Source organism: Belonocnema kinseyi, chromosome 6, assembly GCF_010883055.1.
Source record: "Belonocnema kinseyi isolate 2016_QV_RU_SX_M_011 chromosome 6, B_treatae_v1, whole genome shotgun sequence".
NCBI lineage: Eukaryota > Metazoa > Arthropoda > Insecta > Hymenoptera > Cynipidae > Belonocnema > Belonocnema kinseyi.
In genome coordinates this window covers 22,307,104-22,326,279 of record NC_046662.1, presented here as the reverse complement: position 1 = coordinate 22,326,279, position 19,176 = coordinate 22,307,104, and the positions used below count along the sequence as shown (strand labels likewise).

The 19,176-nt window shown below is 31.4% G+C and overlaps 1 protein-coding gene across 2 annotated transcripts in view; it reads left to right on the top strand.

Annotated features, from left to right (window-relative positions):
- Window positions 1–2,451: 2,451 nt before the first annotated feature.
- LOC117175119 (vascular endothelial growth factor receptor 1-like) overlaps window positions 2,452–19,176 on the top strand; it is a 21,016-nt gene continuing 4,291 nt past the window's right edge. Inside the window, exons 1-5 of one of the 2 annotated variants that reach the window (XM_033364690.1) lie at window positions 2,452–2,616; window positions 17,313–17,443; window positions 17,518–17,725; window positions 17,796–17,935; window positions 18,496–18,646. In XM_033364690.1, the coding sequence (XP_033220581.1) occupies window positions 2,565–2,616; window positions 17,313–17,443; window positions 17,518–17,725; window positions 17,796–17,935; window positions 18,496–18,646 (682 nt within the window). In that variant the 5' untranslated portion in view covers window positions 2,452–2,564. Of the gene's footprint in view, window positions 2,617–14,431; window positions 14,576–17,312; window positions 17,444–17,517; window positions 17,726–17,795; window positions 17,936–18,495; window positions 18,647–19,176 lie in introns of those variants that run through there. The other variant, XM_033364691.1, reaches the window with a different exon arrangement.

Below are 19,176 nucleotides of genomic sequence, written 5' to 3'. Positions count from 1 at the left end.
TTTAGCAGAATTTCCCCTTCGCTTTTCCAGCTCAAAAAATTACCATTTTAAACAAAAAAATTGTTTTGCAAGATTTGTATTTAAATTTTTTCTGTAAATCTCTATACTGAAATTGATTAAAATAAAAACTTAAGTTTAAAAAAATCACAAATGCTTCTTCTATGAGAAAGCAAATACATTTGCTAATAGGAAGCAAAGTGCTTGTGTAATGAGCACGATATAAAAATAATAATATAAAAATAAAGTGGAAATACTCGACATCGAATTGAGGACTAGTTTTCTTTCTATTCATACAGTTGTTTTCGATGAAAAAATAATTATTTAAAATACAAAATTATAAAATTAATAGTTCATAAATATATTTTTTTCTAGTCCGAGAAATTGTAAATGAGTTACTAACCGACATAGCTAATAAGTAGCGATAAAGGATTATTATAAGTGCAAATTTATGTATTTTACAAAAAAAAAACAGAAGATAAACTTTACATCGATTTCCGACTAAAGATTCTCTGCAACAAAAATTAACTTCACAGGATAAACTTTAGACAAATATTGATTAAACTTACTTTCGTTTTTCCATGACAAACACATGTTTCTTGAAAGACGCGAAGTTGCCTGAACAAAACTTTATCGCCCTAAAAAATTTCCTGCAACAAATTTTATTCTTATTTTTTCCTGTGTTAGTTAATCCCGAGCCAAATGTAAAATCGGCAAAAACTTATGTTGAAGTATACAGTTAGGGACCTTTTTTCTTGTACTATACAAAATATTTATATTACCTTTTACATACGTTTGAAGCTGTATTATTGATACTAAACGTACTTCTTATTAGATCCATTAACGTTATATCCCGTATCTCGGAGATAACTTTCTTTTTTACACTACTGCAGAAGTCTACCCGAAACTAACATAATTTTGAAGGTAAATTAATGTTGATATCTTAAACAATACTTAGAAAAATGTGTGAATAAAATTTAATTAAATGTTTGATAACAGATTGATATGAAATCGCTGAATTTCATACTGAAATGAGATAAAATTTTTAGATTGAGTCCGAATTTTTTGTTGGAGACGAATATTAATAATAAATTATTTTAATTATAATTTAGTTTGGAATAGGTTTTTAGAACTCATTGCGAATATTAAATAATGTTTGAAGCTATTTCTTTTTCTATATAGTGGCATGTCATATGTATGCAAATGTTACATATTAGTGCACCCAGTCGGGGACTATTCGAGGACTAGTTGGGCTTTTTGTTGTCAAAATTTCAGTCGGGGCCTGATCATTGGTTGGTCAAGGGCTGGTCGGGGCTTTTTGTTCACTAATTTCCGTGCGGGTATTTTTCAGGGTCTGGTCGGGATCTAGTGGGGCTCCGGTGGGGTTATTCTTATGTTTGACTTTTCGGCGAGGTCTTATCAAATGAGGTAATATCTAAAAAAGCGTAATAATTTTTTATTCTAAAACACACCGTTTTAGAAAATTGCGAATTTCTAGGAACATTTATAAATACTTTTTTATGGAATTTTAACAAAATCCATATTGGAAAAGATACATATAGATGTAGGTGAAAAGTGCCCGCTGGAAGTCATAAGACTCTAAATTTGCATAGATGCTTATTTTTAAATTAATCTGAAAGGTTTGCCATATGTAAATAAAGTCTAATCGCTCAGATAGTTGAAATTGGGAAAAGAAAAAGTTTTTGATTAATCAGTGAAGAGTAGTATACTATTAGTAAACTATTCAGCATAGTAAAATTCAGATTTCGCTACCGCCTTCATTTTAGTCTTGCGTTTCTGGACGGGTAGCTTTAAAAAAACCCACGAGGGCGCGACGTGCCACCTCTCGCGCAACAGAAATGACGCGTTGAGTGTTTAAGACAGCATTCCACACGTAACAAACCATAATTACCTGAAGCAAAGACTGCCGTGCCCAACGTGGCGGTTTTTTATAGTGTGATTTCTTCGGAACAATTGTATTATTATATGACCCCTACTAGTAACCGATCAGACCCGGACTAGGATAAGTTGGGTCACCTGACTAGCCCCCGACTAATCTACCGTGACGCTACTGCTTGGGGGCTAGTCAGATGGCCCGACTTTAAGTGGGGTCTACTGGTCGGGAACCAAGCTAGTTCCCCAATTGAATTTCTACACGGGTTTTCAAATTTCTATCGCAAAATATCATTTCGTGTGCTCATGAGTTATTCACAACAAAATATCGCTAAGGTAGAAATTGGTTAAACATGACATTGCCTTTATATAAAATGTATTATATACCTATATATGTTCTAGTAAAGCATAATTGCAACGTTCGTTTGCAACGGAGATTTCTAGAATTGAAGTGAATCATTGCGCAATTATTCATTTAGGCAATTAGGCATATAAATTAGATAATTTCTTGCTATTTGTGCTTGAAAGACTTGACCTTGTTATAAACCTCCTAGTGGTTTCGTTTAGTTTTCTTGCATATCTGACAGAAGTAAGGTGGAAATCGACATTTCTTCGGTCTTGATGGATTTGACTGTTACCTGAATTCACTTATGTGTAATAATATAAAGTGAAAGATGTTATTCATAAACCAGATTCTAATACTTATATTTCTGACGTTATTTTCAGGTTCGTAAAAATTAATAATTGTATTTATCAACCACTCCCATGTATTTTTTTTGTGTTGAAAAGTTTTTATTTTGAATCGTCAAATTTAAGACCCTGTAAGTGTTTCATTATTATACTATTGTAGAAAAATATAATTTATAATTTGAAAATTCGCAATGCTCAATAAATAGTTGCCAGAATCATTTTTTGTACCTGCTAAATTATTATTAAATTTAATTATCACAAGCTTGAAACTATTAACACGGAGAAATTCAAATTAAACATTATTTATATTTAGGATTATATAATCAGGCTTTGAATAACAAAAATTATTCTTTTACTTAAATACGCATTCACCCACTAGCTTTGCAATATAGTATAACATACCTCATGTTTTTTCATAACAATATAGTGTATTTTTATAAACAATTTTATGTATTATTAACAAATAAAACAAGTTGTGAATTCATAAACCCATCATTTACAAATAAAAATTTATACCCATACATTGTCGAGAAATAATCTGAATCTGTAAAGTATCACGCGACGCCGCGTCGCCAAAGTGTGCTCGCTAGATCGCTCGCTGCCAGGTGCGCGAGGGATTATAAATATTCTTAACACTTCGGGTTTTTATTTCTCTATTCTCAAATTTTTCCTGCATATTTGAGAGTCTTGAGAAAACATTTTAAGGTAAAAAAAACGGAACAAAATGTTCCAATTTCAAAATAAATAAAATTGTTAATAAAAGTGCCATATATTGTTATAAAAAAACAACAGGATGGACGTTATACTATTTTGCAAAGATTGTGGGTGAATGCGCATTTTCGGTACAACAAGAATTGTTTCTATTCAAAACTTTTTTTACAGTGAGCGATTGAAAACAAATGGTTTTCCCCGATTACCAAATTTTGAAAAATCATATCTCAAGATTTTCGAGTATCACATTGAAATAAAAAAATACGTGTCGATTATTTTCGAGCCCAAAACGCAAAAAAAATTTTATTGTAAATCTCTCATGTCATAACGCAAATTTTCTTATCTCAAAACAGCTTGAGTTAGGCTTAGTTTTTTAGAATATACAATCAGCTTTGGCGATTTAGAAATTTTTAGTAGCAATAAAAGAAATAGTGTTCTACTAGGATTTCGAGAGATTTTTTCACGCTATTTAAATTTGTGGAAAACAATGTTTAAAAAAATAAATCTAATTTATTCTATTGGAATTTTTGATTTTGTGTAGGCTAGAATGAAAGCTTGGGTTCCTTCTTTGCTACCTTGAGATAAAATCTCAAAGGGAAAACCCAAGCTACCTTCTAGTCCAAAAAACATATGTAGAAAACGTCCTACTATAAAAAAGTCAAATACATTTTGGTCCTGCATTATTAAAACTGGTTCAATTTTCGAATCAAAAACAGATAAAGACGAATTTTCAACAAAATAGTTAAAATTTACAATCAAAAAGAAGTTTCTACCCAAACAAATTATTTCCGTAAAACTCAAATATGAATTCTCAGCAAAAATTTAATTGCTGAACAGCTGAATTTTTAACCACAAAAATATGAATTTTCACAAGAAAGTTAATTTCTTGCCATATTTGAATTTTGAGCAAAATAGTTGCATTCCCAATCAAAGCAAATTAATTTCCAATCAAACAGATGCATTAGGAACAAGAAAAGATAAAATTTTTACTGATAGAGCTATTAATATTTAGAATCAATTATATTTTTCTGAGATTATTAAATAATGTAAAAATAAGCTGGATTTAAATCAGCATAAATCCTGTACTTTAAATTTACTTTTACGAATGAAAAAAGATCTACAACACCTGGCTTGAAACAACGTATATTTCCGAAAAAGGATTTTTTTTCGATCTCTCTAATAGCGTAATTAGAAAAGCACCCGACCGGCAATCGATAGTTCTGTGTTTCCATTCCTAGTGGAGCGAGGCATCAGAAAAATATAATTTAAAAGAAAGAATTTTAATTCATTTTCCATCTAGTCAAAAATGTCCTTAAGTATTTTCTGTTATTTAAAGAGTAAACGTGTTCGCTAGTTTTGATTTCTATTTTTATGGATTTTGGAATGATATCTACACTGATCGATAGTAACTACCTCTGAAAATAATACCGATTTCTTTAAATTTCTTTCAAAGAACATCGTTCTTTAATTTAATATTACAATTTTTACATTCTCATCATTTATGGTTGAGAAAGTATTAGAATTGTCGGAAATTTGACATAACACTTTTTCAACGGATCTCCGCATTTCGAGACACCCTGATTCCGAAAACCAGGTTTTCACGATAGCGTCTGTCTGTCCATTCGTCCGTCCGTCCGTAAACACGATAACTCTCGAAAAAATGAACGAATCAAATTCATTTTTGGCACACTTTTTTAGATCCTAAAAGAAAGGATGAGTTCGTGATCCAGCCATTTTTGATTAAAATAAAAAAGTGAGCGCATTTTGAAAATGTTTGAGACAACTTTTTTCTGAATTTAAAAATTCTATGTACGGATATTTATAGTATTAAAAAGAACAAACAATTTATCCATATGACTTTTTTTTGATAAAAAGAAAATTCTCAGAGTTATAGCGTAATCAACATTTTTTTAATCAACCGAAAATCAATATTTGAAGCCGAAAAACGCACAATACGAAAAAAGTCAAAAGAAGAAAAACACTTCTTTTTGAAAGCCCTACAAGATTACCATAACCAATTTTTGAATTTTCTTCAAAAATCGAAAATTCAAATTTTGATTGCACAAAAAATAATGGAAAATAAAAAATTCCATTTTGTGGACAAACTATAAAGGATACGAAAAAAGATGAATTGACAAAAATGGTTATTGATATAATAATATAAGTATAATAATAATTATTTGATGAAAGTGACTAAAGCAGCATGTTTCTTTTTAAAAAGTGACTATAGGGACTTTTTTAAAATGACTGAGCCCTGCAAATTTAGGGACGAATCGTAAGTTTGCGAGTCTTTTCTCTACTTGAAACTTATTTTAGCATTAGATGGAGACAAATTTCGGGGGATTAATTCACGACACTGCTCCTTGATTTTAATACGCTTTCACGCGAGAACTAAGATCTCGGAACACTTGCTTTTAAAGCATAGACCTCGAAGTTTCAGGCATTAGGCCACGCCCCTTTGCTATCAGGCCTTGAATTCTATGCTTTTAGATCATCGAGTCTGAGACTATAAAGCGGGTAAAAGTAGTAGCTCTAAAATCACGAGGTCCTGTGAATTAATCTCTTGAAATTTATCTCCGCGTATAGAGGACGTTATTTATAATAGTCCGTTCATTCATAAAAATGAGTATCCGCTTGAACGAGGAGACTCTGTTCTCCTGGCCTGTAGAATCGGTTTAGAAAATTTTACGAAGTACGAACTGAATTGGATTACACCACGAAAGGCAAAAAAACATAACTCAGGGATCACAGCGGTTTAATATTTTAATGTTACGTAACAAAAGGGAATTTTTCCTGAAAAGGGAGCTTAAAATTATGTAACTGCAGTTCGAAATTAGCGTTTGAATTGATCAAATATTTTTCCCCAATTATATTTTACTCGTAAATCTTGTTTCAACTACAATTTGAAATATGCATTGAAATTTTGTTTTCATAATATATAATTTCCAATATAAATGAATAAATATTTTAGTACTTTTATAGTTTATGGAGTCAACAGCATCAAATTTCTTTCACTTAAAGTTTAGAATCAGTTCAAGTATATATCAAAATGGGATTTCATTTATCTTATTTCATCATATGAGTATCTCAAGAATATTGAACAAAAGTACCACCTAGGATGAAATTGAAAAATGCTCATGTTTGTATTTTTTAAATGTAACTACTTTCACCATGCTATAGGTTTGGATCCGCTATTCTCGTCAATTTTTTAAAATATTTTTTTTCAGAACAGAACCCTGCGTTATTCAAAGTAATTTTCTGAGTGAGCTAGAGAATATATATTCGAAAAAACACAAAATTGACTATTACAAAAATATAATTTTTATTTTTTGTTTTCTTAGACCATTAACACCAATTTAATGATATTAATATACTCTACATATTTGAATATTATTTTTGATTTTCAAAATTGTATCCCTCCAATTACATATAGTATACTTTTCTTCGATACTACGTTTAATGTATTTTATTACATATTCGAAAAGTTTCCATTTTTCGCTTTTACATTTAATTACGATCTAATTTAATAGAATTATTTCATTAGTTAATAATTTTATTATTGGAATGTGGATTGTTATTTAAATTTGAAAAATTCGCGTTTTTTTTAAATTAACTTTGAATTAATATATTGTGGGTTAAAAATGAATTTTTTTAAAAATTGTTTTGTCTTTTTCTATACTAAAAACTCTTTTTTTTTTAAAATTCAACTTCTTGACTAAAAATTCATTCTCTTAAAATGAGGATTCATCATTTTAATTAAATATGCAGCTCTTTGGTTGAAAATGGCTTTTTTCGTTACAAAATTCATACTTTCCTGTCTGTAATTTCCACTGTTTTGTGGAAAATTCAATAAATTGGTTTAAAAAATCAACTGTTCTGTTGAACACTCATCTCTTTTAAGATTAATTCAATTGATTTTTCATTGCTGTTGAGGATGTGCTTCAAATATAAAAAGTATTCTCTTTTTCAAAGCAACTTTTTTTCTAATATCTTGAATTTCTGTTTAGAAAAGGACAAAATGGAAAAATTGGGTCGAAATTCTTTACTTCAGGTATTTTAGATATTTTTTCGAATTTAATGGGAAAAAGGTGATTAAGTGAAAAAGGAGACACACTGTGATCCCTGATAGCTTTTTTCGTAGACTGGAAATTTTATTGATTTATTTAATTCTTTTAACAACAAGGCAATAACAAAAATAAATTTTGAAACATCTGATGTGGGTTTGTTTGTGACAAATGAGCTATACATAATTAATTTTTCATAGCGCCTCTATTAAAACTTTGAGTTTCTATACCTGTAGAGAGGGTTTAAGCACGGCGTTTCCATCCCTAGGTTTGAAACATTTTGCTTAAGCTCTAGGTTACACAGGTAAGTAGATAAGTAGGTAGAAGGGCAGGATCTACATCTACCTGGACTAGAATTTTCAATAGATTTGCTATGAAAAATAATATGCATTCTACGAACGTATCACAAAGATCAAAACTCGTGTGAATTCACCCCTCGCTTCGCTCGAGCAGCACGCCCCACACTCTTTGCAATCGCTGTGTTTCATCCCTTGTAATGCAACATACTATTTCAAAGCACCTCTATTGAAACTTCGAGTTTCGTTACCTGTAGATCGAATTAAAACACGGTACAGTGAAACTCTGAGACTGGACCCATTTTGGGGCTGAGCTTGGTGCGGAATGACCCAGATAGAGGGCCGTTTCGTAGATAACGCTTTTGTTTGTTAACGCCTGAGCGACCGCCGCTCACCCCGCGCAGATCATTTCACTCCATATTGCGGTGCGGCGTCAATTCTCGAAAGAATTCTATCAGGGGGCCCTATATATAGGGTTTACTGTATTTTCATCCCTGGGGTTGAAATCCCTAGGATAGACAGGTAGGTAAGTAGGGTCTATACTCTAAAGGTACCTAACCTCGAATGTTCAATAGATTTGCTATGAAAAATAATATGCATTGCGAGGAATGTAACACAAGGATCGAAACTCGTGTGAAAGTAGCCCTGCTCGCTTCGCTCGGGCAGCAAACTTCACGCTCGTTACAATTACTGTTTTTCATCTCTTGTAATGGAACATACTATTACTAAGATAATCAAGGAGATTACAAATGTGATTTTGTAAATTTGGATAAAATAGAACCAGAAATAAAATCAGTAAAAGAGTCTTTCAATGACGTGATTTTTGTGTAATCTGTGAAGAAATATTTTATATAACAGTTCCGAAGATTAGATATATAAAGATTATTTATGATCGGGCTGAAAATAGTTTAGTTTGATATTCTAGAGACAGTTTGTACATAATTGTTGAGGTTGACGCATTTCTGAGGCCAAAAGTTCAATGGTGATTCTTCTGAATTATTTGCCATTTTTATTTTACTTTTATGCGTATTTATTTCTAATTGAACCTGGATTATTTGAAATTAAGTTAATAGTGTTTTTATAAATTACTCATAGGTCAATCCAAAAGGTGAATATATACAAGACTCAGAAAAAATCTCCTTTCGGAACAGTCTCTCTAAATCTGAATTAGTTAAAATGTAACTAATTCAATCAGTACACTCAATATTGACCGAATAATTAGTTACTTTAAAGGTTTTGACTAATGAATTAGTGAACGAGCCATTGTTTGCACCTTGCCAATTGAATAAGTCCAAAAAAGGACCAATTTTTGTTAGTCATTTCTGAGAACACCCAATTCATTAGTGAAGTTCTCAACATAACCTCTGCCAAGTCGTTGACGCAGAAAAAGATAAGATTATTTTGTTACTCAAACAGACTTTCAAGAATAGGAGAGAGTGGATTTCAAAGAAGACACTAGCTATCACGGAAATTCACGAGAAGTACCCCGGACTTTTCGATTAACACGGAGAAATAGTGAGTTTATAAGAAATATATATGAGAAACTCGCTTCAGTTTTTTATATGGCAACAGAGATTACAGTGATTTACAAGCTCAATTTTAAGGAAAAAAGGGGATTTTTGCTTTTAAAAGAGGGGCTCTAGTTTTTACTTTTCTTATTTAATTAATAGTTCTTTTCTTCGTTGCGATAAGTGTCACGTATTAAAAATAAATCTCATCGTGCAATTTAAAAAACGATTTAAAGTGATGTATTAGAAATAAGCATTTGCGTTACGGACATGCGCGTTTTTCCGGAAGTGTCTCATTTTTAACTAATCAGTTACTCAATTTTTACTAACTAATTGGTATATTTTTGACCAACCAATTAGTAGTTTCGCCACCGTCCGCTATGGCAACCGGTGCGGTGGTGCGCTACGTCAAGCGTTTGACTAATTGAATTGGTTAGGCGAAAGTAACCAAGTCAATTACACCAAACTCTCGCTTTCAGCCAAGTATCGGGGGTTGCCTTCAAATAGCCTTGGACTGGTTTCGGGGGGATAGAAACGTAAACAGTGAGCGCTGCCTGACTCGTTTCGAGTAGAAATGTATATTTATATATATATAATGCAGCAACCGCTCTCGCTCTGCTCCCCTGAAAAACTGAGGGAGCCAGCAGTTCTAGGAAGGCTGAGAACGGTCTGACTGAACGCGTGTTTAGTGTAGTTATTTTTGACCAATTATCAGTTACTGAGTTCTTGCTTATACAATTAGTCCAGTTTGATTGATAATTAGTTAAATTTAAATAATTCAGATTTAGCGAGGTTATAACCATCCCCGATTGATTATTTTAGAAGAGATAGATTTGGCGGATGAAGGTGTCTTTACTCTTCAAATATCTTATGATCATGAAATCAAAATTATATTAACTTAGAATTTAAACCTCTGTAAAATTCGCTTTAAAAAAATGTCAAAGATTACTTAAACAAACTAATTATATTTATAATAAAATTCTATCATTTGAATTAAAACAGCACGCAATTTAAAAATAAACTCGTATGGGAAAATGTCCTGGCAGGATGGCTACAGGTGCAGCCCAGTTCTGGATATATTAGCGGTCTAATCTGGAAGATCAGAGCTGGCCCAGGTCTGACGCCAGTCTGTCCCTTGTCTGACCTGATGTAAACCGTAAAGTCTGGAAGGTTTAGTCTGTCCCATCACTGGCGCTTATCAGCGAGCCAAGAACAAAAAAAAATTAGTGCGGTCAACAAATTTTTTTGGACATATTTCGAAAAAATGACAGGGTGTTTAAAATGATCGAAAATAAGAAATTCACACAATCAAAGCAAGACTTTTTTTACAGCTTGACAATCTGGTCTGGTCCGAGTTTGGCGCTGATCATCCAGCCAAGATCAACAATTGTATGTTCGGTCTGGAAGTTCTAACCGTGCCTATACCGGGCGCAGATCAGCGAGCCAAGAATAAAAAAATCCTAAGTTCAATAGGCACATTTTTTGAACATATTTCGAAAAACTTACAGATTGTTTAAAATAATAGAAAATAAAAAATGCACACTATTAAAGCATGACTTTTTTCCTTAACCTGATGACAGTCTGGTCTAGCCCAGGTTTGGCGCTGGGCAGCTAGACAAGAAGAAACAAAATCTAATTTCGATCAGTAAATTTTTGTTGACATGCTTCGACAAAGTTACAGGGTGTCTAGAATGAAATTTTTCTTAACTAAAGAAGCCTATAGTGAAAAATAATTTGTTTCCAAGTCATCTCAAGATTACGTCACAACTTGCAGTAACTGTTACTTATTGACTCTAACCTCTCTGATAGAATGCTAGTTTTTGTCGATCAACTTCCTCAAACTGTCCACCAGCCAATAAATCGAGGCTGACCAGCCCATAACTAGCTGTCTGAGAAAATCGAATGGATTTTCAAACAATATACAGGGTGTCTAAAAAGACCCGGGACGATTGGATATTTCCTCAGGTAAAATATTTTTCAAAAAAGTCTAGGTCATTCCTGAAGTAGATTTCAACGAAGAATTTAATGGTGACCTTTATTTTGACCTTTAAGTTGACCTTCATAAATTTTTGCGGGTCAATTTTGTTTTTTAAAATGGAAGCCCCCTTTTTTACATCTGCAATCGACTGAGCGAAAAATTCTACGTTCAGGTACGTTCCCAAGTCAATTGTAACGTTCAAGGTCAGTTAGAGGTTATTTGAAATTAACCAAGTTTTCCAAGAGTTCAGTGTAATTCCTGGAGTAAATTTCAACAAGTAATTCAATGGTGACCTTCATTTTGATCTTAAAGTGGACCTTCGTGACTTTTTGAAGGTCAACTTTGCTTTTTTAAATGGAAACCCCTTTTATACATCTGCAATCGATAGAGCGGAAAATTATAAGTTCAGGTATGTACCCAAGTAATAGGTCAATTGTAACGGTCAAGGTCACTTAGAGGTTATTTGAAATTAATAAAGTTTTCCAAGAAGTCAGTGTAATTCCTGAAGTAAATTTCAACGGGAAATGCATTGGTGAGCTCTGTAATGATTTTGGTTACAGCGTTTTGAATATGGTAAATAATTATTATGGCGCAAGCTAAACTTTCGGAACGAGAGAGGGTATCTGTATTAATGATGCGTGGTTGGGGAGATCGAGTTCGATCTTATGATCAAGTTCGTTTGCTTTTTAATTGCACTTTTCGTGATGGAGAAGGGTTAAATCGTGCCTCAAATCAACAATTGAAAGAACTGTAAGGCGTTTTATAAATCATGGATCTATAAAGGACCTTCAGAGAACTGGTCGGCCAAAATCTGCAGGATCTGAGGAGATGCAGATGGACATAGCTCAAGCATTTGTTGAAACCCCACACCTTAGTTTACGTCGAGCTAGTGATGAGCGTGACGTTGCCCCTGAGAGAGTGCGAAATATTTTAAAAAGCATTAATTTTCATCCTTACAAATTTCATCTGGTACAAGAGCTCAATGAAGACGATCCTCATCGTCGGGTTGAATTTTGTGAAATTATGATGTACAGAATTGATAGAGATCCTCTTTTCTTATACAATACAGTATTTTCAGATGAATCTTCTTTCACTTTAAAAGGTGAAATTAACAGGCAAAATTGGAGATATTCTTCCGACACAAATCCTGATTGGATGTTGGAGAGTCACACACAATATTCACAAAAGATTAATGTTTGGGCCGGTATCTTGAATGATACATTGATAGGCCCTTTCTTCATCTATGGTAATCTCAATGCCCGTGAATATGAAGAGCTTCTCAGAAACCAAATTGTACCAAGAATGAGTGAGACTGCAGGCATAATTTTCAAATATTTGGTTCCAGCAGGACGGAGCAGCGGCTCATTACGATAGGGAAGTTCGAGCATATTTGGAACTCAGTTCCCTCAAAGGTGGATTGGAAAAAGGGGTGAAATTGAGTGGCCTGCTAGAACTCGTGATCTGACGCCTCTCGACTATTTTCTTTGAGGTTATTTAAAGAGTAAAGTATACTCAACGCAACCGCAAAGCTGAGACGAATTGCAGAATCGGATTCTGCAACAGGCTACTTTGATTGATAGGGAGATGATTCGTAATGCTGTAACTCATTTTTACAATCGCATAGCGTTTTGTCAAGAAGCTCAAGGTTTTCAGTCTGAACAACTTCACTGAAGCGTGAGAGGCAAGGGGACTCTCGCTAATCAAGCACCTAGAAACGTGAGAGGCAAGGGGATTCACGTTATAATTGACCTATGATTTGGATACGTACCTGAATGTAGAATTTTCCGCTCTATCGATTGCAGATGTAAAAAGAGGGTTTCCATTTAAAACAACAAAGTTGACCTTCAAAAAGCCATGACGGTCCACTTCAAGGTCAAAATGAAGGTCGCCATTGAATTCCTCATTGAAATTTACTTCAGAAATGATCTTCACTTTTTTGAAAAATATTTTACCGGAGGAAATATCCAACCTTCCCGGAACTTTTTAGACACCCTGTATATTTATCATGCCATTGGTTATTGCATATTTTTGAATTCATAATAATTTTTTCCGTGCAAGTTTTTTTTTAACAAAGGTAGTTTTCGAACTTGATCGTCATGATTAAATAATGACGACCAACATCTCCAGAAGTATTCATTGAACTCCAGCATTATATTTGCTCAAATCGTACTGTATTTTACAATCTGATTATTAGATATTTTGATTTTTTGTTATAATAGTTGTTGACAATCAAATAATAATTATTACAAATACAAAATTATCAAATGAGTAGTTCGTTAATAATTTTTTTTCTAGACCCAAAAATTGTAAAAGAGTTATCAACATATGAAGCTAAAAGATTGCGATAAAGCATATTAGAAGTGCAACCTTATGATTTAAATAATTCCTAGCCAAATGTGAAAGCAACAGAAACGTATGTTAAAGTTTACAGTGAGTGAGCTTTTATCCTTTCCCATAAAAAATTCTATATAACCTTTTATGGAAATTTGAAAGTATATTCTTGTTAATAATTATACCTTTTATTAGGTCCAAGCATAAACTATATTTACGTTATATTCCGTACACTAGAGATAATTTTCTTTATTACGTTACTGCAGAAGTCTATACAGAACCGACATCATTTCGAAGGCAAATTAATGCTAGAACTTTAAGCCATATTTTTAAAAAATGGGAATACAAGTCGAAATTCATTTTTTAGTTTAATGATCCAACCTTATTATTAGTATACCCAAAAATGATTTAAAAAATACCGATCAAAATTTTTGTGAGTTACCCCAAAAAGGGTTGAAATAGAAAATCTTATTTTTGTTGATAAAAATTATAATTACGATCCGATTGTATTTTAGAAATTCATGGACAATATTAAATCATTTTTTAAAGCTATATTTTTGTTTCCACTTAAGTTTATGTTATACTTGAAACATACGTACATACAATCCACGTTGGCACAAAATTAGATATAGAGCTGAACATTCTTGAAACAAAATAAAAACACAAAGGAGTTTTGGTATGTTCCACAATTTTTACAGTTACAAAAAAGATTTATTTTTAAAAAAAGGTTTTCGTAATTCTGTATATTTGGTATCTCACAAATTTTACTTGTTGCCTTTTACTTAATTTCTTACATTCTTAACTCGACATCGCATTTCGTGTGGAATTAAAGTGAATCGTTGTGCAATTATGCATTTATACCATTAGAGATATAAATTAAATAATCTTTTTCTAATTTTGCCTTAAAGACTTGACCTTCTTATAAACTTCCTAGTGGATTCATTCAGTTTGCTGGTAAATGTGACATAAGTAAGGTGGAAAATAACTTTTCGATAGGTCTTGATCATTTTAAATTCTACATGAATTCAGTTGTTGTGAATAATAAAAAGTAAAGGATGTTATTCGTAAATCAGATTCCAATATTTATATTTTTGATGCTGTTATCAGGTTCGTAAAAATCAGAATTATATTTATCAACCCCAACCAGCATTTCTTTTCTTAATTGTGGAAAGCTTTTATTTCAAATCGTCTAAATTTAAGAACCTTCAAATGTTTTAATGTTTTAATGGGGCAGAAAACATAAATCATCATTTAATTTTTTTAAATTTTTAATTATTAATTCCAACAATAATAGATTTAGAAATGTTTCATTATTATAAATTTAATTTTTACACACTTGACATCGGTAACATGTTTAAAACTCTCCATTTATAATGTCAACTTTGAATGGTATAAAATATTTAGAAAATTTCAATTCCTGTAGGTTTTCTGTAAAAATATATTTTTTTATTATACTCAAATTTGAAATTGTTCTACTGGCTGATTTCATTATAAAAAATATTGAGGCTCTCTAAGTCCGAAATGAAAGCTTTTACGTCAATGTCTATCTGGCTGTCCGGCAGCGTCGTTGTTGTCTATATATCGGATGACTTTCGAAAGACTAATCGGAATAGATTGTGCTTTAGCACACACTTAGAGGGGCTAAAAAGAAAGATTTGATCATTGTTTTGGCAGTTATTTATACTACGCAAAAATTTGAACCATTTATCCCCATGACTTTTTTAATAAACTAAAAATTACGAAAACTATATCATTTTTTAAACCCAAAAAACCAAACGAAAATGAAGATTTGAAGCCAAACAAAGTCTAATTAGGAAAAATTCTAGAGAAAAAAATTCCTTTTTAAAGGCCTCACAAAATTATCTTAATAACTTTTTGAATTTTGTTAAAAAATAGAATCCTTTTTTATAGGATAAGTAGTTACGAGAACTAATGACACAATTTATTCAACCGAAAAAGATCTGCAAATGTTTATGAATATTTTTTTGATAGGGTGCGTAGTTCTTGTTTAAGTCATAAAAATAAACTTGAAAATGAAAGATTAAATTGTTTGGAAAACGGTACAAACAATGAAAAAAAAAATAATAGACAAAATTGGTTCATCACAAAAGGATCTACATTTTTGTTACGAATCATTTTTAGACAGAACGAATTTATTTTCTTTTAATCGTAATCCACTTGGAATCCAACCTATTGAAATTGTTTACAACAAAACAGATACATTTATAATAAAATGGTTGAATTAAAAAAAAACAGAGATAACATTTCAACCAGTTAGATCAATTTTAGAGACCAAAAAAGTTGAATTTGTAACGAAATAGTTTAATTTTTAATCAGAAGATATTATTTCTTAAACTTTTGTATTTTTAACTGAGAACAAATAAATTTTATATAAAAAATATGAAACAAAATTCTAACTAAATAGTTCAATTTGTAAATCGAAAAGTCGAATTTCATAAAAAAAAGTTGAATTTTCGACCCCAAAAATATGCTTCGTACACGAAAAAGTTTGTTTTAAACCAAACAGTGTAATTTTTTACCAATATAAAAAGATTTAATCCAAAAAAGATGAATTTTCAGAAAACAGTTGAATTTTAAAAATAGAAAAACTAATCTTCTACAAAACACTTAAAGTTGTAACCTAAAATTATGAATTTCTAACAAATAAAATAATTTTCTATTAAAATGTTGAATTTTTAACGAAATAATTGAAATTTCAAACCAAAAAATTTTTTTTTTTAAAACAGTTGAATTTGAATCCGAAAATATGAATTTTCAACAAAGAAGTTCATTTTTAGCGAAATACTCGAATTTTAAATAAAACAGTTGAATTCTTTACCTAAAAAACAATTCCGAAAAACGCAAAGTATTAATTTTGAACCAAGCAGTTGTATTTTTAACTAAATAGTTTAAATTGAAGCTAGAATGTCAAAGTTTCTACAAAACAGTGCCAATTTTATGAAGAAAATATAAATGTTCTGAAAAAAAAAATATTTTCAGCCAAGGAGTTGAATTTATCACCAAATAATTTTTATTTAAGCAAGAAAGAAAAAATTTCTACAAAAAAGTTAAAATTTTATAAATAAAATATGAATTTTCAACAACAAAGTTAGTTTTCAATCAAATAGTGGAATTTTTAAACAAATAGTTAAATTTTCACGAAATATTTAATTCCTCAACCTAAATATATTAAGTAACAAAAAACGTAAATATGAATTTTACAAAATATATAAATTGTTAATCAGTCGATCTTTGAACCACGAAGATTATTTATTATCTCACGATAAGACGATTTTTCTACAAGATGATTGAACTTTCAACTAAAAAATGTGAAGATTCAACACTAAAGTTCTTTTTTCAATTTAATAATTAAATTTTATTAATAATAATTTTCAAATATTTTCAATCAAACATATTTTTCTGAGATTATTGAGTATGCTAAAAAGAAATTCGATTTAAACAAGTATAAGTCTAAGAGCTCAAAAAAACATCCTGACTTCCTTTTACCATTAAAATTCCTCGAGATTTTCAGATTTTCTAGGTTTTCCAAGGGACTAGGCACCCTGCTGTATTATATCTGAATAATTACAGTGAACCCTAGAGTTAATACCGGGTTTGGAGCTGCAGGTAGACCTATATCAGGGAACACCAAACTATTTTGTCTCTCTCCTGTCTCTCGGTTTTGTCACCCCCGGGTGCACCTCGCACATCCCCCCTACAAATCATCTGACCCATCCTCCCCGTGCGGCGACAATTCTCAAAAAAACATATTCTGGGGGCACTATCTACTGAGTTCAATGTACTTTAAAGTGAATATCTCTAATATAATATTTTTTACTTGCAGAATTACTGGGTCATGATGAAATTCCAAATTGGTGGATTGGCAAACATCCTCACAAGACGTTAGTAATTAACGAGGGTGACCCTATTGAGATAAGTTGCCTGGCTGAAAACTCAATTTTCTATTACCCGAAGGTGCTAAAGAACTGTTATATATAAACAGGATAGACAAAGAATAATTTGATCTAATCTCATAATTAATTTTGCAGCATAGCGGAACCTCAAATTTCACGATTACACAAGGAAAAAAGGATTCAGAATCTACTTTAAATATTTTTCGACGCCATAAAGCTGTTCATGGCGATTCCGATTTTTATTGTTGCTTAAAAGTTAATAGCACAACTATTAACGTCGACTATACCGACAACGATTTCTCAGCAGAAATACCATTAAATTTGACTTATGTTTACGTAAGATGTACGTAAACAGACAATAATTCTTTTTGATTGAAAAAAATGCAAACATGAATTTTTATATGTTTTTACAGCAAAAAAGTATGCATTTGCCAATCGTTTAAGTAGAAACGTGTGGAGTTGGACTAAAGGAACATATATGAGAGTATTTTGTCGACCTTCTTCGCCAGATTTACATGTTGAACTCGAACATCATTATCGCGGAAATCGAAAAGTAAGTTCAAAAGTTCTATTATGCCCATTTTCAAATGTGCAGAAAATCATGGGTATAAAAGTAGTTGTATTTCAATTTGAACAATGAAAACTTTTATTGTGCATTCAGTGAAAAAATTTCTTGATTCAAAAGGACTGTTTTCTTGTATATACATAAAAATTTGATTATATCTAAAAAATTTTGTTTGATTCAATGAAATATTTGATAACCCGAACAAAATTTGTTTGTGTTGAATCAACAAAATTCTCCATCTACTAAAAGACTTGGTTAAAACAACGAAACAATTTAGTTGGGTCAGCTAAGTATTTTGTTTTTCATGTAACAACCATAATATACGGTTGAAACAACCAAACATTTTACTGATCCAACCAAATCGTTTTCTGAATATGCCTTTATTTTGTTTCGTGTCTGAAAAATGTTGTAACTCAAAACTACACCAAATACTGCGTACTTTTGAGGATCGGCGTTTAACACTGTAAGTTTTATAAGGGAATCTTGTTATACTAAACAGTTCGAGAATACATTTTTTAGTTTGATACAAAAATTACAATGTTTACTAGGTAATAACACACGACAAAAGAGTTTTCTGGGAACCAAAATTTGGTTTTATCGTTAAAAATGTGCAACCGGTGGTAGATGATGGTTTATACGTATGTAAGGCGAATCACAACGGTCATAATAAAGAACTTCTTTATCCAATATCGATTACTGGTAAGTAGAAATAAAAAACAATATGTATTTTAAATTAAATTGACAGAGCTGCCACAGGCTAATGTACTTCAGAAATGTTGAAAAAGTGACTAATTTAAGCTAAAAAGTGACTAAAAGTGCCTAGCGTTAACACAAAAAGAGGCCTGTAATGTTAATGTAAACACTTAGCTACTCAAAAATTTCGATTCCATTAATTAACTGATTAATTAATAAATTCCATACTTCATTTCCCGGCTTGCATTTACAAGATTAGATAGAGGTCTATTTCTGAATTCAAGGGTGAGAACCAAGGTCAAAATTGGTAGAATATATTGTACAAGTAATGTTCAGATAAATTGTAATTCATTTCATTAACCTTTGACATTTAACTGGAGTAAATAAACTTGGATTCTGTAAAATGAAAACTACAATACCATAAATTAAATCTCATTTATAAAGGGGGAGGGTCGGTAAGGCCGGTTTTTGGCCTAATTTATTTTTGGACCAAAAAATCTGAAAAAATCATGGTAGTATCTTATAAGTATCCCGAG